General features: G+C 40.0%; 3 protein-coding genes across 4 annotated transcripts; 1 reads left to right on the plus strand and 2 right to left on the minus strand.

Annotated features, from left to right (window-relative positions):
* The first annotated feature begins 184 nt into the window (after window positions 1-184).
* Window positions 185-3220, plus strand: LOC140943491 (caspase-3-like). The gene is made up of 2 exons (XM_073392588.1): window positions 185-485; window positions 1297-3220. Exons 1-2 carry the CDS (start codon window positions 197-199, stop codon window positions 2238-2240), a joined length of 1233 nt encoding a protein of 410 aa, XP_073248689.1. The 5' UTR covers window positions 185-196; the 3' UTR covers window positions 2241-3220.
* Window positions 3221-4044: 824 nt separating this feature from the next.
* LOC140943525 (tolloid-like protein 2) lies at window positions 4045-8064 on the minus strand. The gene has a single exon (XM_073392615.1). The coding sequence runs from the start codon at window positions 7658-7660 to the stop codon at window positions 5903-5905; it is 1758 nt and encodes a 585-aa protein (XP_073248716.1). The 5' UTR covers window positions 7661-8064; the 3' UTR covers window positions 4045-5902.
* Window positions 8065-9704: 1640 nt separating this feature from the next.
* Window positions 9705-21546, minus strand: LOC140943544 (L-lactate dehydrogenase-like). 2 transcript variants are annotated; one of them, XM_073392644.1, is made up of 8 exons: window positions 21483-21546; window positions 15391-15508; window positions 14676-14786; window positions 13225-13287; window positions 12259-12432; window positions 11507-11624; window positions 10848-10971; window positions 9705-9905 (listed from the first exon to the last, which is right to left on the minus strand). In XM_073392644.1, exons 2-8 carry the CDS (start codon window positions 15449-15451, stop codon window positions 9741-9743), a joined length of 816 nt encoding a protein of 271 aa, XP_073248745.1. In that variant the 5' UTR covers window positions 15452-15508; window positions 21483-21546; the 3' UTR covers window positions 9705-9740. The 2 variants fall into 2 exon arrangements, with proteins under 2 accessions (XP_073248745.1, XP_073248737.1); XM_073392636.1 differs by lacking the exon at window positions 21483-21546 and adding an exon at window positions 17221-17386.
* Window positions 21547-23536: the final 1990 nt, after the last annotated feature.

A 23536-nucleotide genomic window follows, 5' to 3' on the forward strand; every position in this document is an offset into this window, starting at 1 on the left:
CAAGTTTACCACTGACCAGACTGCCGCGATAATTCTTCGTAATAAAGAATGTTTTGATTGGTCAAGGTCAACATTGAACAAAATTAACCAATCGTATGGTTTGTTAGAATATTCATCTTATGACGAGCAAGACTTTCAACATTTGCGTGTTTCCTCGTTGCCGATTGAGCTTTTTTACTTCTTAGTAAGTTTCGTGATGGACAAAAAGCATAGAGATCTTCTCAGGAAAAATAGAATCTCGTTAGTTCAAGATCTAGAAGCCACTCAATTACTGAGTTACCTTTACCAAGAAGACATTTTGTCGGAAAACGATCGTGATTCTATCAAAGCAGAGAAGACTCGGGGTGCTAAAGCTGAAAAACTTCTGGATATCTTGCCTCGGCGGGGAAAGAAGGCTTTCGATGTATTTTGTCAGGCACTTGCGACAACTGACGGACAAGGCCATCTCGTGGGTTTATTGAAACCGAATGAATCAATTTCGTCAGGTAATTAATTAGAGTCAATTGCAATTGTAGTGCCTAGTTAACCCAACATCATTCAAACACCTAAGCATGGAAGATCCATCCTAATAATGGATGATTCTATCTTCATATATTTTTGTATAGCAAATGATAACTCCATCCTGTTTCCGGGATATAGGTAGTTTAGATTTTGAAATAACCTTAGTAAAGAAACAAAGTCCACGCTTTTACCATTTCTGATGAGTGCCACTGTTAGGGACGTTCCATTTTTATCCGCACCCCCTCCCTAAGGATGACTGGAATGCGAACTCTCAAATTTTTGTTTGAAAAGTGAACTCTGGAGTGTTCGTTCTTTTCCGCACCTTTGAAAAATTTTTTAAAGGATCAAAATTTTGTTGGCTGCTTTGAAGAAAAAATCCAAATTCCCCTATTCAATTACCTGTCATCCTTAGTGGGGGTGGGGGGGCGGGGGAAGATAAAAAATTGAACGCTCCTTATCAAAATCAAAATTTGGGGAATAGTCAGTCAAGAGTCCTAAGGGTCTCCATGGTGATGCAATTATAATCAAATAATTTAAGGAATGTAAAGGAAATGGTGCAGGGCTGTCACTTCTGTTTCAAGATGCTAGTTCTAGGTCACACCCATAGCAGTGGTAGGAAATTCCAGCCCCCCTAACCCTTTGTGACACCCCTGTTGATGGGTGCATTCCTGACAAAAGACATTCTAACAACTTTACTGAAAGTAAAAGATGAATCAACATGGGAGGGAGAAGCTAGGCTGTTGTAGGGGCTCTCAAGTCTTTTGTGTCATGTCAATATCCCTTTATTTTTCTTAGGGAATGTTTCAAGTACTACTGCTGGAAATGCAGTGGAGGTGAATGATGGTGTTGCCAATACTGCCCATCATGTAGCAGTGAAATCCAATGTTGAAACATCATCACAGGTAAAAAAGAATGTCCTGCCAGATACTGATGAAGATTTTGTATACCCCATGAATTGTAAACCACACGGCTGGTGTCTAATAGTGAACAATGTTGACTTTGAGACTCTGCGCAGAAGAGGTGGCTCTGATCTTGATGCAAAGCAGCTAAGTGAACTTTTTACACAATTACATTACAAGGTCAAAGTAGTAAGAAACCAAACTGCCAAACAGCTCAAAGACACTCTGTTTCAGTTTGCTAAAATGAGTGACCACAAAGCAGCCGATTCAATGGTTCTTTGTCTGCTTAGTCATGGTCTTGAAGGGCAAATTTATGGTGTCGATGGTGTTCTTGTGTCCATACCTGATCTGCTTGCACTGTTCAATGGCTACATGGCCAAAGATCTAATTGGCAAACCCAAGTTGTTTTTCATCCAAGCTTGCCGCGGGAGTGATTATGACCATGGAACAGACGTGACAGACGGTGGTCATAGCTCTAATGTTGAGACAGAATATCATGTTACCCGTTCAACTAATGAACTTCTTGCTGCTGCATTTCCTAATGACAAGCCTGAGACAGTTGATGAGCCTGAAACTATTCCCGCTGAGGCCGACATGTTGGTGGCCTATTCCACTGTACCTGGTTATGTCTCATGGAGTCATCTGCAGAAAGGCTCGTGGTTTGTACAAGCCTTGGTTGATGTCTTCAGCGCTTATGCTAAGACAGAAGATGTTGTCAGCATGTTGGTTAGGGTCAATGGCAAAGTTGCGAGAGAATTTGAATCGTTCAATAGAAAGAAACAAATGCCTGCTCCTGTCATAATGCTAACCAAGAAAGTTTTCTTTTTTGCCCAGTCTTAACTCTGAACATTCACAAGTCACAAGTCTGTGGATAAATTTTTTTTTAAAGTGTGAAAGTCGGTGTGCTTTTAAGTTGTGCTTTGTATTGTAATTTTTATGTACTTGTTTTGAATTGTGGATGAAATCTTTTGGTGTAACCCGAGACTGGAATTAACGCAAATATAATAGTAATAAGGCTAGTCTGTTCACAGGTGTCCAAGCTCACGTTATGAGTGGAATGTAAATTAACTTTGTCACAAGCTAGTCAGTATCATGTTATGGCGATGTTGAGACATGGTATGAGAAATAAAATACTGAGATCTGTGAACGCTAAATATCATTATATTTTAAGTTTTTGTCTATGAAATAAATCAGTTTAGTCAACTTTTTTGGCTATTGCAGTTACAGGGGTGACACAATAACAGCCAAAAAGATAGACTAAATCTATGAATTCACACCTAAAATCACGGGAATACATCAAAGGTAAGTCTCCTCTATTTATTTTATAGAAGAAAAGGTAAAATAAAATGATATTTAACGTTGACGTTCATCAGTATTTTATTTCTCATACAACGTCTCAACGACTGCCTATAATGTGACACCGACTGACTTGTAAGAAAGTGAATTTTCATTCCGCTGTCGTAACATGAGCTCAGGACGCTTGTGGTCTGTTCAAGATTGATGGCCAGGATGCCATCTGGTTTGAACCCATTGCCAGTGATTTAGCTTTGACAATGATACCACAAAGATTTACGGAAGAATGCCAAGCTTAGTTTACTAGTCACTCAGTTTCCAAGCTGCAACTTTTTTTTATCTCTATCTGCTCTCATCTTTATGATCTTTTTTCAGGAATGTGTATCAAACAGCCAATATGTGCTCTATTTGATTTTTGAAAAAATATATAGAAAAAATATATAATAAAACAAATTTTATTTAATCCTCAAAACAGTATTAGCTAATCGCCAGATCAACAAGAAAATGTTATTTACGCGAACCATTTTGCAATGAAAATAAATACTAATGATATTCTTTATCCAATTATGTCATTCTTCACTGAACAACATGTAAGCCTGTGTTATGATAAGGTCCTTAACAATTCACGTGGCCTTAATAGCTTTAAATAGGCCTTTTGCATTAGTTGATCACATGATCAACAGTTCATTTTTGAAAAATTCTGTCAGCCAAGCTGAAAGAGCATATTAAAATTAGGTAACCCGCAAATTTTCAGCTGTATATCTCAAAAGCAGTGATATGAACGGCCACCAAAAATTTGAAGGATTTGTATGGGAAAAGCAACTACTGCCACTCGGTCATGCTAGAGTGGTTTTCCATACAACTCCCTGTAATTTCTGACATTTTTAAACTGTTGTTAAATCTTTCCCTTACACATTTAAGGGCTCAAAGTGCCTGGTATGAATTAAAAAGAGATTTTGTGCCCTTTAATGCTTGAAGAAATACATGTATTTCCCAACAGTTTGAAAATTCGAAATTGCAAGGATTTGTACAGAAAACGATTCAAATGTAGTGAGGTGGTCACTGTTAGCCTAGTACAGTACAGAGGTACTAATGGAATGACCTTCCCCACTGATGACATCCCAAGACGAGAATTATTTTGATTGCACGCTTTCTGTTTAGGAAAACTAAACAAGATCAGATACCGAAAAACATCAAGAATCAAGCTAGGATTCTAAGCTTTTATGAGATAGGTAGTTTTCTGTTACAATATGTAACTCTCCTTAGGTTTCTGGTTATGGTACACTGCACATAATGTGCATTGTAGGGCGTGGGTTTCCTTCTTTTTTCCTTAATACCTTGCAAAAGCATCAGCCTGTTTTCTCTCTTTTCCTTGTGATAGGATGTTTTGACCAATTTTTTTACAAAGTCCTCTCCTTTGCTTCCTTTTTAGTCCTCTCATATCTCGCAGATTTCTTGCTGAAATTGTTGCCTGAAAAACCATTTTGGATGGGGGTTAGCTCTAAAAAGAGCAAAATAAAGTTGCCCATCTCTGCATTCTAGTCACGAGTGCTTATCATGCTGGGCCGTCGTCTGTGGTATTGTGTTAAGAACTGTGTTGCCTGCAAGCGGTGCCTTTTTAATGTTGTCTAATCAGTCTTTGCAGGGACTTATTACCAGTCTCTATAAAACAATGTTTAGTGTTATTTGTAACCTTGTATTTATTCACTCCATATAATAACATCTGTGATATTTACAGTGGCAATACCGGTAATACTGGTACTTTTTAAAATAAACTAAGATAATTCAACACAATTTTCCATACCAAAAATTATACATACAACAGCCTCATTGACATAAAAATATTAAATGTTTTTATAATTATCTAAGCAAAAGGGATTTCATGTTGAAACTTTGTTTCATCCATACTTTCTTGGACACTTTTTCACCTATTTTTCAAAAATTTGGGCGATATGTCAATATGTGCACTATAAACAGTTGTAAATTTAAGTGCTATTTTTGTGAGAGTGAAAAGTATAAGTCTATTATTAGTAGTACTAAAAAGGATTTTATTGCAACCTGTTAAGTAAAATGACCAGAGGAGCAAATAAAAACTATCTATCTCTGTATGAAAGTCCACAGAAGAGCTCTAAAACTTGAAAGAAGTGCTTGCTCCTGCCCTGTTTAAATCAAAAGCTTTGCTGAATAATAGAAGTTGAAAATTAATTTTTCCCTTGTTGACAATATTGATACTATAGTAAAGAGGTGCCTTTTGGGCTTAACCTTCCAATACAAATGAAACCTTTAGAATTTCTCCAGCAAGGTATTTTTATTACCTGTACCCGGTATGCATCTTGACCTTGACTTTCTTACGGTACTGTTTGGAATTCTAAATCGTGGCTTGGAAATGTGCTGCGTATGCAGAACGGACATCGCTGTATTACAACACTGTCTTTGGCATCTGATCGAAGGTGAAAGTTGGGCACCCAGGGACAACTTGTTGCAGCACCGTAGAAAAGGAGAGAGCAGAACTGGGATAGGGGTTGTGGGAACAAGAAACAGCTTGTGAGAGGGATAGGGCAGGCTGGCAAAGAAGTGTGGAGGCCTTAAAAGGCTGGTTTTCACTAGTGATAGAGTTGGAGTCGAAATCAGAAGCATAAGACTTGACGATCTAGAAAAAACTGTGTTCTGATTCCGCTTACGATCAATTGAATACTAGGTTGTAAGAGATGCAAGCAGAAGTGGATGAACTAAACCAATCACAAAAGATGGGAACATGCATTGTGATTGATTTATCCTTCCGCTTCTGCTTCCGACTCTGACAATCTGGTTTTCACTAGATCATAAGCAATGGAGTTGTAAGCTGAGTCAGAAGAAAATGGAAACTTTCTGATCCTTCTGACTCCTTATTCTGTTTTGCTTAGGACTCTGATTATGACTCTGATTTTTTATTTTCACTAAGTCATAAACACTCTTGCAACTCCGCTTACGACTCCGACTCTGACTCCTTTGCTGGTAAAAACCAGTCTTTACGCCATTGTGGAACAGAGTACAAGGTAGGCAGGTACCTGGAATGCACCTAGTATATACCTTTAGGTATGCCTTTGTAAGGAAACTGCTACTCTAGGGCTATATACATCAAAGTATAAAATTTTAGTGGAAGCATATTATTTACATGGTGGACTTCAGTTAACTAAATAAACAAACACCTCAGAGAAGAATTCTGAATGTTATACTCTTTGCACAGAACTGCGACTGTCACTACTCATTCTATGACTGTCATAAGGTGAGCGATGGCTATCATAGGGAGATGCCGAAGTTCTGTAAACCACCATGGATGACACCAGGGATGTAAGTGTATTTTCTGGTGGTGAAGTAACAGTATTATCAGTTCTATGATCTGTTGTAGAATCACCTACAATATCATGAGAAGAGTTTCTTTCTGTGTGCTGCGGGCTTGTTTGTTCTCTTAGAGCTTCCTCGTACGAAGGGGGAGGCCTGTTGTCTTGTGCAACAGCCTCGGTGTAACTTGGAGGTCCTGTGATAGCACATGGGAGCATTTCTATTTGACTCGGCGGCAGAGTTGTGGTGTGATTATTCTCTAATTGAGAGCGGGCCGACATGATCTTCTTCCATGCACGCCAAAGCCAGACAGCCACAATGAGCATGCCACCAACTATACTGACAGGCCAAAACCTGTACCATGTAAATTTATTAGACTCTTCTACCACAGGGCAACCATCCTCATCTGATCCATCACTGCAGTCCTTTTTGCCATCACACTTGAAATAGCTGTCAACACATTGCCTATCCGTGCAAGTAAATTTCTCCAATCCACACGCACTCACAGGAGATGACTCATAACGTAGTGAAAACCAGCCTGTTTCCTGTGCCCTTAACTTTGACACTGCTCTTATCGTCAACTCATTTGTTCTTGATACAATTTTAGAAGGTTTCAGGTCTCCACAGTACCGTCCAATTTTATGTGAAGAAATGTCTGACCCATCAAAAATTTCCAACTTGGCATTCTGGCAGCCCTCTTCCTTTGATCCAAATTCCAGTGTATCAAAATATAGATGAACATGCATCTCAGATGCAACTTGGATTTTCCACACGCATTCCTTTCCAACTGGGAAGCGATATGGGTAATTTAGAGAGTAAATTAGACCAGATTTATCTTTAAGCATGCCATCACAAGTTCCTTCTCCAACAGAAATGGTACGATAACTAGCGACAAATCCCGATTTTCCACCAGAGTCATTGCTCTTGAACCTAAAAAAGAGATAACTTCCCCTTGTGGAGTATATAATAGGAGGCTTTTCGTTCCCGCAATAGCGACGACGTCGAGATTGTCCTTGAAAACTTGAGAGTTCTACAGATCGGATTTCACTCACTTCAAGAAAATCATACAAGCAAATAGGCATGCGACCTTCCAAGCTGAAGCTGTCGAACTTCACTTTGATTCTTCCCTTTGGGACTTCAATACTGTAAATACAATCTCTGGTCTTTTTGTACGACAAAGGAAATCCAAAGGAGCTAAAACTTCCCGAGGTTTCTGAGAAATGGCGTCCGCAAACAGCTTCGTAGGACAACCGAAATCGATTTCCCTCGAACGTCCGAAAATCCGAACCAAATTTAATCCATATAACATTTTGAGATGAGTAAACATATTTAGGCTGCCTGTTAGCACAATATCTTCCGATGAGAGTTGAATTGTGCAGCAAACCGTCGCGGATTTCTAAATAATCGTGTCGGCATGAACAACATGTTGTTTTCATTACAAAATCTGTAAATGTGAGTTTCACGCGAAATCTCTCGGGCACTGAAATCGTCCAAACACATTGCGTTCGTTCGCCAACATTTCCTCCGTTGACTGGAAAACGAATGTTTCCCGATTCCGCTTGAATAAGGTCATCACAGGAAGAAAAACAGATCTTAATCCAAACCGCTAAAAGCTGACCAATAATCCAGTTACACTTCGCAGCCATCCGCGAAGCAGTTGCATTTGACCCACAGTTGGCGAAAATTGAGGTCAGCAATAAAGATTTATCGGGTTTATATCGATTGTCGAGTTCCCGCAGTCCAAGCAATTTGTCCTCAAGAGGAAAAAATTAAACTCATCTTATATGCCGTGACAACACTTGACACAGAACAACTAGGTCCTTGACTCAAGAGGTATCGAGGTCTTTGAATGCTGATAAATGTCCAAGCACACCTTCGAGCGATCAGATGCAAAGTTCTTCTGCGTTGACATAAAATACCCCCGCTATGAGAGTCTGTACACAGTAAAGCTCCCAGCGAATGAATAATTCTGCTTTGCAATTAACAACACGCTAGTTTGCCGCTAATGGCCATGCCAGACAACAGATAGATATCATTGATATTTTCTCGGTCGATGATGAGATGTGCTTGACTGAGCCAATCAAGTGCGGCCTTTTCACCTAAGACAACAAATTTTTATTGTGACAAAGCGCCCCTGTGTAATATTACAGAATGATGTCAAATCAGTTGACTTTTATGATTCGAGCATTTTCGCGACAGCTGGAAAAGTAATTTTGTTTTCTTTTTTCCTGCTTTATTCGTAAACATAAATTTATATTTCATGGCAATGTTTTGTATAAATCTCATATCGATATCCAGACAGTTTTTAATGATATGCCACAATTTTTGTTACATGTTGATACACGTACTACTCCCTTGGTTTAGAAAAAGCTAAAATGCCCCGCGGTAAATTCAACAAAGAGACCGGATGGTATAGGCATTCTTCAACGCAAGGAAACGTGATTGGGTGGGGCATTGTCTGCGCTTAGGAAATTGCTAAGGCTTTCTTGGGTGGATCTGATAAGTTGTGCAGAATTGCTTTGAGTTGAATATCGGCAGAAAAATGAACAAGCAGAGACCAAGAGATTCTTAGAGTCAGCGGGGAGAGCAAGGAACAAATGAGTTTGAGTGGTATATCGCACTTAGCCTGTGTAAAGACGTCCCCCCCTAGCTCAAGAAAAATCTGAGGGGGGACGTCTGTACACAGGCTAATCGCACTTTACCTGCTAGCAGATGCTCTTTTCCCTGGTATTCGGTGGGCAGGAGGAAAGGAGACTCTTCGGTTTGTGCGCCACGCGAAACGTGGCACGGAAAGGACTACATCGATGATCGATAATGATGATGACGACAGTGATGATGATAAGGATGATGATGATGATCAATGGTCGGGTTTGATGAAAAAAAAATTCCAATTTCTGATGTTTCCTCGAACGTCTTTTCGACTTTTTCGTCTCATAAGGGGAATTCGACCAAAGGCAAAACCATGAATTTAGAACCAAAAATAGTCGAGATTCGAGACACTTCAGGTAAAATCACCAGCTGATCCGGATTGTAGCCGGATACCGAAATCTTCGCCTCTGTATTCAGGACCATGAAAAAATGTTGTAAAGAAATCAGGCAACACTTATCAACAACTGAAAAAAAAGTTTTCTTAATTTATTATTTCCCTAATATTTCAGCAATACAAAACTGGAAATTATCAGAAAACAATAACAAATTTTAAAAACAGAAAGACAAAGTGAAATGTACAAATTTTATTGGTTGTTTTTGAGTTAATTAGCTAACGTATTTGTACAACAACCGTGCTTTTGAAGTTATATTTTATTCATTTCACTATAGTTAATAGAGTGGGATTGTTATGAAGCCCTTCGGACTTCTTTATTGTTTATGTTGTTTTTGGACTTGACGGTGCGCAGCAATATCATTTCCCACATTTCTATCATTTTGATCTTATATTTACTGACCAACGTCTAATTGATTTATTGCGACGCAATTTGTCAACAAAAAACAAAGAATTGCCCCAGATGATTATCTAGTCCTAGCCCCTTGTAGGAGCCGTCTTGCTAAAACCAAAGGATTTTTGCTAAGGTCGTCCAATACATATGGCCGTGAAAACGTGTAATGAAAACGAAATAAAACTATTTCAATTTCTTGTTCCTCGGCAAGAAAAAAGAAACGATGACTTACAAAAAAATGCAAGTTGTACATGTGCTTATTGTCCTTTTTCCTGCTTTATCTCGAACTCAATCAAAACACCAGAGATTGCTGCAGCTCTTGCATGATACGCGCGCATCCCTGAATTTGGTTAACCTCGTTTTCATCTAGCTGCTGGCTCACGACGGACTTGACCCCATGGGGGCCAAGAACGCAGGGCAAACTCAAGAAAACCTCTTCCTTGATCCCGTAAAATCCCTAAAAAAAAAATAGGAATGGTTAATCAGAGCAACCCCTTCACATACATCCACCGCATAAATCTCGGCCACGTGACCAAAAGAAACGACGGGCTCTGGGGACGAGAATAATCTCAGTTGATACTATCGTGGAACGGCAAAAAAGAGAGAGCTTAGAGGCCGCAATTCAGAGCCGTATCATAGACATGGGGACTAAATCAAATTAGGTGTCTTTGACATTAAGAGAGAACAAGAGAGAATGAGCTCTCTTGGAGAGAATTGTCCACGCTGACGGTGACAGCTTTTGATATTTAGACAGAAGTTGTATTTGAAACATTGTAAAGGAGCGTTAAACAAATAAATGTACTGCCGTAATTAAAAGTTAATGCCCGAATCTCGAATGATTCGTCGCTTCAAAAGCAAAAGCAGCAGTAAAAGCAGGGGCGGATCCAGGATTTTTCTTAGGAGGGGGTGCACTCGTCTCTTGCTCTACTTCAACACCAATAAACCACATAGTTTTCTTTTTTTTTTGCAGAATACCAGTTGTATTAGAAAACCGCAGGTCATCTCAGGGGGGGTGCGCACCCCCTGCACCCTCCCCCTAGATCCGCCCCTGAAAAGTATGATAAGAAACGTAAAGCTCCAAGCTCGTAAAGCTTGTCTCGTTTAGAAAACGAGGCTGGAAAAAAACTGGGCACGCGCGCCAACTAACGTCATTTTAGCGGGAAAACTGGGTAGCCGTCGCCAGTCTACTATGAGTTTTAGCAAGAATTTCGTTGTGGCGAAAACAAGTTATCGGTTATCATTTATAGATGAATGCTGACCTAAGGCATCAAATCTTAGGAATTTTATCATTTAGCGATCGGGAGAGGACTTTACCTCCTTCAACGGAAATAAGCGTGCTAACTTTTGTGATGAGGAAAAGAAAGGAAGGTTTTGAAAGTCAACATGGTAAGTCAGTTACCTTTGCGATGGTGGAGACGGCCTGGACGGTCGCCATATTTCCTAGTAACGCCTTGCTAATGTTAGCGACACTGAGACCAACTGCCCAGGAAGTGTAGCCCTTGAGTTTAATCACTTCATATGCGCTAAATAGGAAAAAAGGTCAGCTTTAATAATCGAACATGGACTACGGATTTTATTTTCAAATGTTCACGTGAACACATGCAAATGAGGTGTCCTTTCGCGCCATGAGACAAAACTGAAATGCTGTGGAAAGAGTAACTAAATAAAACTTTAAGTCTAAATTTGTCTTAGATTTGATAATCGACCCTCTGAGTTTAGTCTGCTTTGCTTATAAGAAACCTCGTTTGAAGAAGGAATTAATTAAAGGCGCGCGAGAACTCAGTAGAGGCACATCCACGCAAGCTACAATTCATTAGTTTTGTACAGAAGCATATAGGTTATATGCTTCTGTTTTGTACTATAACGAAAGGCAATGGTTCGCGGCACTCGTCGCAGGCGATTGAAGGGAAAATTAAGACGCGCGTCCGTGAACGCGATGAACATGCACTACGCGTTGCTATGAACACGCGATGAATACAGGCTACAATTAATTGATTAGCAGCAACTTAAAGCTGAAAATTGAATGTAGGATGTTTATAACGAATTCTACGACTTTACCTCATAATAACTTTCTTGTGAATCTCGTTCCAGTTTTCACGGTCCGCTCCTGTGCCTATCTGTGGGTTGAGATCCTTGAGCATCACGCCGTCAATATTAACGCCACTCCAAACAGGCACTGTATGAAGACAGCAGCAAAAAAATTCTTTTTTACGACAATTCCCCTGAATCGGGATTCGAAAACTTAGATCGCGAGCGGTCGTCTTTCTTTCCTCAGAGCCAGGCGGGCGAGATGGTAAAAAGGAGGAGTGAAAAACTCGATGTTTCGTTTCATTTGGAAACAAATCGAGAACATGGGCGGAACACTCAAACTTGGGTACTTTGCAGATTGAGCGATTGACCGATCTTACATTTAGTTAGGGTATATGTAGTCCCTCATTTGTCGAGAGAAAAAATGTACGAGCGCGGGTGAAACTGACACCCGCGAGAAAGGTTGACAAGCTGATCTCGCGTTTTTTTTACAAGAGCGCCTAAGTGCGATCACGCGAGTTAACTCTCCGGATGGAGGCAATATTTCCACCGGCGTTCGCGTATTCTCCCCGTGGGAAATGACAGACTGCTCGTATTGTGACGTAGAAGAAGCCTATGGTCGATCTTTGATGTACACTCAAGTTCAAGAAAGGTTAGGGTAAAGATAGTGCTGGGACTAGTCTGTAGGTGTTGTGGTTAGCAGCGGGGCGGGAAGAGGGATGGCTTAACCGCGTTAAAAGCGGCCCCGGGAGGGAGTGACTTGCGATTCATCCTTTACGTACCACTAGAGTCGCCATGTTCTCCAATGATCCAGCCATGCACACTGTTTGGTGGGATGTTTAGCTTTTCGCCGATGAAAAAATGAAGCCGAGCTGTGTCCAGATTGGTTCCACTTCCTATCACACGATCTGCTGGAAGACCGCTGATTTTCCACGCCACGTACGTCAAGACCTCAACTAAAGCATAACAATAAAACAAATAGTGCTATACTGGTGAATTCAGGAGTCGCAGTAGTCGTGAGAGTCTTATACATTCAGTGTCACGTCGTGTGCAACCTTAAGGTAGACTTAATTCCTCTTTGTTCCGCAGGCTCATTTCCAAACAGCGGCTTGTAATCAAGAATAGCAGAGTTTACACTACTTAACACTTTATTCGCACTTCACGCTTAATTCACCCTTCCTTTTTACATAGTTATTACAGATAAGGCTGGCTTGCAAAATGCGAAGGACTAATCGAGGTAAGCCAGACTGAGAAATATGCACATTTTTAAACAGTAAAAATATAAATTTTACATAAAACTACCACAACTGAAACAAAGGAGGAGCAAATGGTGCAACCCTTAACTTGATTGAGAGTGTTGGGACTACACGAGTGACTTTTCAGTTAGTTCTATCCCACGAGGAACGACGCGGAGGAACGACACACATTCTTTCACAGGTATGTGCGCCCGTTGCTCTTTTGTTGGAAACCGGTAAGAAATTCGGAGGACGGCAACTGTAGGAAAGACATGCAGCCAGAGGAAACGAAAACTAAACCGCAGAAAACAACAAAGGACTTCCTGAAGACCTTTAATTACCTGGGTGTTGTCAAGAGTAACTCACGCTGAAAGAATCTTAACAAGCTTCGCCTGTTTTCACGCTTAGGATATCCCTTTTTCTTTGAAATAACGTTTGGAACTGTTTAAGAACTGTTCAAGTCTTCATGACCACAGTAAGCACTATGCAGCTCCCTAGCTTTTGTTCTCTTACCTGGGTTGGAAACAACCAGCAGTACGGTATTGGGACTGTGCTTTACCAACTTTGGAATGATATCTGTAAAATCATAAACGTTAACGTTTCAAAATAAAAATTTATTTTAGACACCAAATTATTTCAGGTATTTTCCTTCGCTCTTTTTTTCAATACCAGACGAGCTAAAACAATGTGCTAAACCCACGATGAATAATAAAAGAACCGGTCTCGGCTTTTCAACAAAACTGTCGTGACATGACCCTAAGGTGGGTGCGCTCGGAAAGGACTGAACGTGCATTAGCCGCTGTCGGTTTTGCTTTATTGTAACTTAATCCAGAGAAGATATTACTTCTATCATGACTTAATTAAGGGTTGGTTATCACTGGTGGCATCGACTATTAAAAATAGCAACGACAGTTTACGAATGGGAAATAGGCGGCAGCGACCACGTACGTAATCTTGCAATACAGTTATAGGTCCGCAATGTGTATATGCAATTATTTCTAGTATTTACTGACTTTAACAGGTCCGTCGTGTGGTTGCACGTTTTTCCACGTTTGAAAATCGACTAAACCATCAGGTGGTTGCAATAAACTTAGCCTCAACCACAGGCTACTCCTTTTTACTGAGAACGAGAAAAGGAGAAAAAAAGAGGAGGAGTTTCCCCTCCCCGTTCTCTCCCCAATCTTCCACCCGTTCTCTAAAACAGAACAGTAGGGACCTTACGAAACCACGACGACGACGGCAACGGGAACGTCAAAAAGCAGTTGGTTTAATGAGCAAAACAACAAATCTGCACGTGCATCACGCTTTTTTGTAAATTTCTTTGCCGTTCGTGCACAACCACGGCGTGAAATGACCAATTTTTGAGTTTACTTGACTACGGGAACGGCAAGGCGATAGATTCTACCATCTTTGTCTGAACTCGTGCGCGGTCCCCTCTCTTCGTCTCCAAAATAAATTCCCTTCTTCTAAGTAACTGGGCGACTTGAATAATGGCAAAATGGTCCGAAAGGATGCTGAGTCTATTTTTCCCCAGCGACGTTTTTTTATGGACGTCGCCCTTGTCGGATCGTAGGGTCCCTATAGTGACTCCTGCGGAAGCGAGGAGGATGCAATATGCTGTAACATTATTTAATACAGTACCTAAAAAGGATTTGAAGTCCAAATAAGAATTCAAACTCCACAAAAGGATTTTTTCATGGGTTAAATAGAAAAACCGCACTCACTGGTTGTGAGTGTTGGTTCCCGCCCTATGAACATTACTTTCCATGTCCACGAACTAAGTTCTAAACCCTCTCAGCCAGCGGGTATACAAATTTTCCGCCGAGAAGCCTTCGACTTTGAAAAAACGAAGTGGTTGTGTGTTTTCCACGACGATTTAGCCTTTGAATACAGCCGTCCCTCCTCGTTCATTTTCGTTAGTTGTCTATCTACTACATGTTAGCATTCAAGATGAAGAAATCTACCTTTGAAAATCTCAAAGTTTCTCAGCAACAGATCTCTTCTACTCTGTCCCTCTTTCTGACGTTCACCCGCTGTCACTATGCACAGGTTTGAGTTGGCACTGAAAGCGTAATCTAAAATATGAAGAAAGAAATCAAACAGGACTCAAAATAATCCCTCTGACACAAGTGAAGAAGAGCGCGTTCTCTAATTAGCCTGAGAAAACAGCCGACATTTTGAGACGCGACCGGCTGGTTCCCCGCAAAATGAAGTCAGAAGAACGAGCGGAGAAATTCCATACCGATGACGTTCGCTACCCATCTCAGGATAGTGCTTCTGATTGGTTGAAGCAAATATTCAGCTAATCAGGAGCCGTTTTCGAGGCACGATTTCTAGTAGTATAAGGTAAAGGTAAAGGCGCGCCCGAGCCAAAGGCGATGGCCGGAGCTTATCCCGGTTTCCCTAGCATGAAGCATGCCTAGGAGCATTGCTTCTCCCCCCTGGACAGGATGTTAGTCTATCGCAGGGTTACCCCCCAGCAGTATGTCTCCGGATACATCTGAGTGAAGAGAAACGAAGTGGAGTAGAGTTCCTTGTCCGAGGAAACAACGCGACGGGCGAGACTTGAATCCGGAACTCCAGATCCGGAGTTTGAGGTGTTAACCACTCGGCCACACACGCCTCTACTTTTGTCAGTAGAATGAATTCGACAATTCTGTATTTTCGAGTAGTATTTACCAGTACTAGCGCGGATGCTGGTTTCCTCGACAAACCGCAAACCGTGCTGTAAGTCCATCATCTCTCCTTTAAGACTGTCCTGGCGTCTACCAATTAAAACCAGTTCTTGGCATATATCCTTGAAAGCAAAATGAAGAACATTACATTAATTTTCAAGCACTCGCCTTCCGCTCTTGTTTTTTCCTATTCAGTCAACGTTTGACTAGCAATTAAACTCCTACACTGGGGAATTTATAATTCACCAAGAGTTGCACCTCTTTGGTACGTTCGCCGGTCAAAATATGATTACGGAATCAAACAGTTCAAAGTGAACTGATTTCAATTAGTCTTGCTGAGGAAAATGAACATTCCAATCTGAGGGAGCGGATTGACCTATGTCGTGCATTTACCACAACATTTACCAGAAGAAGACTATGCCCAAAGAGAACTATGCAGTCTTTGAGCCTATTGCTTGAATGCCATGGCCAGTTTCACACCGAGGAGATTTTTGGTGCAATTTTTGCTGTAATTTTAACAGGCGATCTCATCTGATTTTTGGGCCAGCCCTGAGACAGCCCAGTCCTGTTGGAAACGGCTGATGAAGGACCAAAGTTAAATTTTTTTCCTGATTCTTGTTCCTTTTGATAAAAAAGCTTTTTCTGCTATTGTTTTCTTGTTTTAAAGCGTCTTAACATCAAGCGTTATCGTAAGACGCGGCGTGCGATGTTAACACTTATCACGTCAGCTATCGTCGATAAATCGCGTAACAAATTCCAACATTTTCGAAACAATGGTTTCGCAGTGACTTATCTCTATGAACTCGCACCAAGCTTTCAGGCACTGTTTGAAATCGTATAGCTGAAATCAATGGTTTTATTATCAAACTCCTCTTTCTTGCAATTGGCGGAAGTAATCCCTCTCTTTTTTCGTACTAAGTTTCAGATTGAATCAAACCACTATGAGATGAAACTGCATTTCCAGACCTCATCATTTTCTTTAGATATTAGCTAATTATGTTATAGCATGTTTATTTACTCTCTTAATAACCCTTAAAACTTTGTTTCAAAGTATTTCCAAAACGCTCTTATAGAATTTGTTCAAACTTTGCCATAACCGAGGCAACTAAGGGAAGTACAAGCTCCCTTATAGCGATTTCTGAAAAAAAACTCCAAGTACCGAGAAATACAAAGGCAAGTAAAAGACGTAATAGCGTCATTATGTTGTCATGGTAACTCTGATGTTAATAAAACATGGATCATAACAATTTTTCATCTTTATACAGTGCAGCTGTGGTAAATTTGTTCCGATATCTGTGTTAATTGCCGACGTGGTAAACGCTCAAAGTGAGGAGGTATACAGTCGAGCATTCGAGCCACCTTACGAATTTTTTTTTTTTGGTGCATTCGCATGAGGCAAGTTTTGGCCTTATTTTGCGAATCTATTTCGATCTTTCTCACTTTTCCCCTTTTGTCTATCTTTTCACACTACGCATAGCCCTTTTTGTTGCCCACTTTATCGTCCTTCTCTCGCATGTAATACTTTCTTGGAAGAGACAACTTTAATCTGCAAAGAGTAGTAGGTGAATAGCGAGGTTGGCAGTGGATTTTTCCCTAAAATGTCGCTTAGTTTTTTTTTTTCGTGTTTAACTCTGTCAGGATTGGTCAGAATTTTTAAAATGAGGTAACTGTGGAGAAATCTATGCTTGTGCTAAATTTATTGCTTACCATCTTAATAGCTTAAACTGAAAATTAAATAGTTCCCCGTAGAAAATATACATCGATGCTTTTGGAACGGAAACGACCAAAGCGGTCGACAACGGGTTAAAGCTATGTTTATAAGAGGTGGCTTTACCTGCTGCATAATACTGTAAGCGCACGCAGTGCCTACTTGTCCTACGCCAGCTATGGTGATTTTGCTGATGCTTTTCTTTTTGTCAATAAAGAGATGCTCCCTCAACTTTTCTTGTGTGGTTCTTTTCATACTGAACTCGGAATGCGAAGAAGATTTCAAGCTGTTTAATCTGAGGACGAAAAAAACAAAATGTTATTAAATTGATGGTCGGAGGCTGGGTGGAAATAATTTCCAAAGTGTTAAAAGAACTTCTTTTTGAGGAGATCTAGCCACATGACATCACCAAAAAACTTGTTAAAAAGACTTTACCTCTGTTTAATTGGCCTGAAGAAACTCTCTCTAAGATAACAATTCTCCTCTGACTAATATAACATTGTTGCATCTCCTTTTTAAACTGGCCAGAGATAGACCACCTGCTTAGTGCAAACTCAATTCTTCTGTGGTTGGCCACAATACGCTAATTTGCTTCGGTCTCTTTACGTCCCCTGACACTTTCTTTCGTGTTCGTTATAGAGCCTTGGTTGTCCAGCCAATAAAAACAAGTGCAACAATATAAAAATTACAAAGTAATTATCTGTACCCAATGCAAAAATTGAGCATAAACAACTGCAAAGGACTAAAATCACAGTTTGAAAAAATAAGAAAAGTAGTCGATTTACATATAGCAGATGCCAAGTGTCTTCATCGGAAGGAATTAGAGCCGAAGTTACAACAATAAATGTTTACTTTAACAGACTCTTTAGAATTAAAACATATTCTATCTTATCATTAATATGTAATTATTGTTTTGGATAAAAGTTAATCCTTGGCATAAAGTTTAACCACAACTAAAGCAACGGTGAAACGGGCAACGAAAAGACATGCAACTGGTTTTGCACATGCATCCAGCAATGTAGCAAAATTAGTTGCACTTTTTTGGTCCAAGTCCAAACTAGAGAGTTGAAGTGGGAAAAACTTTCCGAAGGTGTATCAACGGAGATTATCTACGAAGGTTGCAAATCTAGTAATCAACAACCAGAATTAAATGTACTGGTGTAACACAAAAGTAGTTTTTTGTTTTCTAGTAGTTTTGTTCTAGTTGTTTTGTTTTGTACTTTAATCTGTTAAATTTTTGAAATAATAATTGTAACCCTCTCGTGTTTTTAACTGCATTTAAAAGGGCAGCAAAAACGTAGAATTTGTTTTGAAACATTGTTATGCTAAATAGTTGTAGAGTGATTTGCACTCTTTACTACCCACGAATCAAACCTGCTTTCACTATAAGAAAAAAAAAAAAAACAACAAAACAAGTTTGTAGTTGCAGGTCGCGAAACGCTGTAGCAGAAAATATTTTGGAAGAACGTTTGCCAGTGCGAAAATTTGGTAGGTAATGGCATCATTTCATTTCTCATGACAATTTTTCATCTTTATCTAATACAATTGTGATGGTAATTTTTCCGAATCTTGGTTAATGGCGACGTGGTTTATCCTCAAACTTGGGAAGTATTTATCCTAAAAAATACCCATCGAGCCACCTTACTTTGTTGTTTTGCTTTATGTCAACCTGTCGCTTTTCGACGTTTCGTTGCGATCGTCGTCGATCCTCTAAGTTCCTTATTGGATAATAGTACCTTGCATTTGGATGGTTACACATTGATACAAACCGTATATCAGCTTGCCTGCGTGCAGACGTCTCTTATTTCCTTTGTTGCACTCGACGTCCCTTTTCCGCGCACAATGCCCAATGGCCAATTTCCAGACCGCTGCAACCTCTATTGAATTACCGTAAATCCTCTATTAAGCCCACCCTCTCACGGATAAGCCTTCTCCCTCTAATATAAGCCCCGCATTTTCAGGGGAAGAAAGTTAATAAGCCCTCCTCTTTATTACCCCCCCCCCCCACTTCCCTAATTATTCTTCACTAAGAAATGAGAGTCTGTATTAATCAATCTCGACGGTAAAACTTCCTGTGGACTGATCCGGGATGGTCTATTCACCATCTGGAAGGTCGGACTTGATTCCCAGTGATCCTCGGCTGCATGATCTCCAACCTTCTTGTACTTGAGCTTCTTCACTTTGTATTCTAGTTCTTTATGGAGAACTGATACCACCGTCTTTTCCAATCTAAATAAGCCCCGCCGTCTATATCAAGCCCCCCCCCCCCCCCCCCCCGTCAAATGAGCTTGAAATAAATGAGCCCCCTGGGGAGCTGACTATATAAAGGTTGCCTTGGACATTGGGTAGCCTGCGAACAGCAGACGCATTTCCGGTGTTCGCAGGCTAGACATTGGGCCGAATCGGGTACTAGGAAGCCATTGCTTGGTGGTCACTCAGGCAAATACTGAATTACATTCCTTATGTCCAATATTACCCAATGCCCAAAGCAACCTTTATTGAATCAGCTTGACTTGATATGTCGAGCTTCACCCACTAGTTAACAAAAGTTCGACGTTTGAACTGGGTCTAAGAACTTGAAAACTGCATGAAGGAAGATAAAAACATACTCGACGCGAAAATTTATAAGCGATTAGGAAGTCATCCGGAAAGACCATGACAAACTGTTGTTTACCTTCGGGGATCGGAATGTGCTCAGTGAAATAATTTAACAGCACATACACAATTAGAATGTTTTACAACGTACTGATCTCCTTGAAACACTCACAAATTTTTAGTCAAAGGAAACATTACTTCAACAATTGCTGTGTTTGGGGCAAGCCACGAAGCAGCTTTAACTCCCATCAACCCGCAATGTCAATTCCTTTAGAACGTTTTTTTTTGCTAATTTAAGCAACAAATATGTGGGACTATATTTTTGAAAAAAAAATATATTGACAGCCTTTGGCGAAACAAATATACAAACGCTAGCAGAATTATTCCGCTTCTATAGATGGCTTTAGACTTAGTTCACCGGCCTCTTAGTATAAAGTTTTCAATTCAACTAGCTAACATTTTCAGGAGCCTGGCTATAAGAATGATCTCGTCACCGTTTTTACGTGTTTTTCACCAAAAAATCGTCTGATTATTTCATTTTTTTAATTCATTTTTCATTTTGAAACAAAAAAAGATCATAACAATTTAAAAGCCCGTTTTTCTAAACAAATGTTTCGTCCCTGTCAAGATATTGCAAAGTTAGCGAAATTCTCAAAAACATTCAAATAGCACTGAACCGCCACCAAACTGAGTGAAACGTAAAAATAACCGTTCAAGACATTACAAGAAGGTATATGTAACACAGCAAATAAAAGAGAAGGCATGGATGGACAAACTTAAAGAAGATTGAAACTGATTGCAATTGTCGTGTTGGAAAACTTCTCAGTTACCCTAACAGCTAATCAAAAAGTTCATTTTTTTGTGTTTGTATCGTTTTGTATAATGCTTGGGAGACATATTTGTTGGGCAGGAAGCTAGGCTGTTCTTTTGTCATTCACAAGTAATTCATGCCCCAAGTTCATCGCAGAGCGGGATTGTAGCCATAGAGAGCTGTTTTGGGTTCTTTCGGCGTCGCGTTGATCTATTGCAGAGTTAATTTTTACGTAGTACGATCAGCATTGCAGTATTCTGCTTGCAGAATTTAATATGTCTACATTATTATTTTTGCTGATCAGGTCTTTATAGATCCTACGTTCTTCGGCATATTCGTTTGCGGTCCTTTGCAGTCCCTTGTGGTTAATGTTTGTACTCAAGTTCCACGGCGAGTAATAGGAACCTTAAGATCCGAGGACGGCGACGGCAGCGAGAAAGTCTCTGAAAAAGTGAATTCGCGTTCTTTCAACTGTCTTCATTGCGATACTCCAAGTCACTAACTTTGTCAAATGTAGGTGAACCCTCCTAAAATTGAATTCCTAAGAACCTTATCCAAGTTCAGAAATAGAGAGGAAATTACGTCGTCGCTTTTGTACTTCCTCTGTAAAGACTGAAATGAGGCATTTTCACGTCGTAGACGCTCTAAACCTTCTATATGGTTTAGACAAGTGCGTGGGCCGGCTGCAACTTCGTCGTAGTCATGCAGTGACGGCAAAGAAATGTACAAAAAAGTGTGATGCAAGTGCAAAATTGTTGTTTTGGTTATTAAACTTATCGCTTTTTTGACGTCCTCGTTGCCGTCGCTGTCGTCGGATCTTAAGGTCCCTAATACCTTGCGAGGACGCTTCATTCTTTTACAATTAATGGAAGCTACTCTGCCGTATTTTCCGCCAAACATGAAACGGTAATGATACAAGGCGCGTTACATAATCAATGTGTCGGAAATCGTAGTATATTTTTGTCGGCCTCACCCCACTTACCTGTATTGTGGTGAGTTAGGACAAAGCCAAGTTGAAGTGCAACTGGATATGAACAGTCGGGGAATGAAAAAACGACACTACCACAAATCATTTATATAGAAAATGAAATGCAAATTCGATGAGAGAGCGCTTGTTTGTCATTTTTCTTTGCATTGAATTAGAGGTCAAAGTTTTGCTCCAAGTAGTTTTTTTTTTCTAATTTTGGTTCGCATTTTAAAACATTTTCAAATTAGACACGATGTAGGATACTATTTTAGTGAGCGAACGAGACACGTATGCGAATGGGTGCGGATGACCGCAAGAAAAAAAATCGGAAGTTCAAAGGGAGGACAATTATCTCACTTTAATAGTCCAAGATCCTAATTATTTTGGGCGGCCGGGAAAGTGGCAACATCCGATAGTCTGTAAAGATCAGACGTGCTCATAAGAAAGCACTGGCCTTGATTTCTTAGCCTTATATGAATCAAATTAAGAATCAAAATAAAAACTCAACTACTATCTAATAGAAGTTACCAGCTACTTCGACATTTTTTGTCAGTAGCTGAGATCCAGAAGATCTGTTGATACCTCTTTTTACACCATAAAACAGCAAAATTAAAATTCTTGCACCAGGAAAGTTCTGCTCTGTATTTTTCACTTGAATGGTCACATTTTTGATAAGAAAGATTCAAAACTAAGAATGACTTTGCACAACATAATAATCATGACCATAGCTATCGGAAACGAAGCGAACAGCTTTCGTTTGAATGAGCTGTATATTTTCATTAAGAAAACACCAAAAGTTAGAACCCTCGTGTACAGCGTAATAGGCAGCCGCACCACACTGCCAACTGTCACGCGACTAGCTATCTTCTAAAAACACTAGCACGTGTCTCCGCATCGATCAGGACGATCAGTTGCATTCCAAAAAAATGGCCCAGTTTTGTCATTTAAGACTATTTTTAAGCATTGACACTGTTTCCTGTTATGGTAAGGATGAAAAAGTTGAAAAATTTGCGCTAATTTTTCATCACGTTTTGATACTATACTTGTACAAATCACCAAATCTGATGATTATGGCTTAAGTCCTCCCCAAAACGGCTTGGAAACTAAAATTTGATAGCATTTTGTTTTGAATAAGGGTATGGGCATGATTTTCAGTGGAACATGCCTAGCGAGCGTAAAAAACGCATCCAGTCTGAGGATTAATGAGAGAGGGAAAATTTTATATATTTAGGCATGACAAAATTCAAGGGAACATTGGTACTTAGAAATAACATCTCATAGGCATGGAAAAAATGGGTTCATGCCCTCGCAGCCCAAAATTGACCGAGCTAAACTTAGGTCCCAGATCTCTCGCCGGGTTGATAATTCATTCCCAGTTTTTGCTCCTCTGGTTTGGCATGCCGGGCATGCCGATGGTGAAGCTATTTGGTTTGGCATGCCCGGCATGCCAGGCAAGAAATTGACATGCCCAGCGAGACTGATTTTGATGTTCGCTTCAGCATCGTATCCTGAGAATCACATATAATCGCCAAATATATCTTAGGGAGCTTGAAGTTACAGGTTTCATGCCTGGCAATAAATGCATAACAAAAAAAGTCATGTTTGTGACAATGTGTGTCACGGGATCGACTGGCAAAACTGAAGACAGAAGCCTGGATTTATAAATAAAAAGCACAACAAAACAACATTATTCATGCATAAAATAGAATACTTAACTTGCAATCAAAGATTAATCCTTTTATTTCAAACCGATACTGACATTTCTAGGTCCAGATTTAAATTTGATCGCGGAAAAGCGTCTTAAACAATAAGATAACAAATCTTCTCAGTATAAACTTATCCATGCTTAAGTTATCGCGTCGGAATGTTTCCCGGTCAACAGCATTAAAAGACTGGTGAAAATTAAGCTTACCAGGTCGTTCAAGTCAGTACGAGAGTACGACGTTAATACTGCAAAGACGTTCAGATTTGGTGAATTTGGACTGCCTTCTCAGAGAGATTTTGCTTAGTTTTTCAGTACGCTTCTTGTCGGCTATGCGAATCTCGCAAACTGTTTTACTCCTTGCTGA

The sequence above is a fragment of the Porites lutea genome, chromosome 1, assembly GCF_958299795.1.
Source record: "Porites lutea chromosome 1, jaPorLute2.1, whole genome shotgun sequence".
Classification (NCBI taxonomy): domain Eukaryota; kingdom Metazoa; phylum Cnidaria; class Anthozoa; order Scleractinia; family Poritidae; genus Porites; species Porites lutea.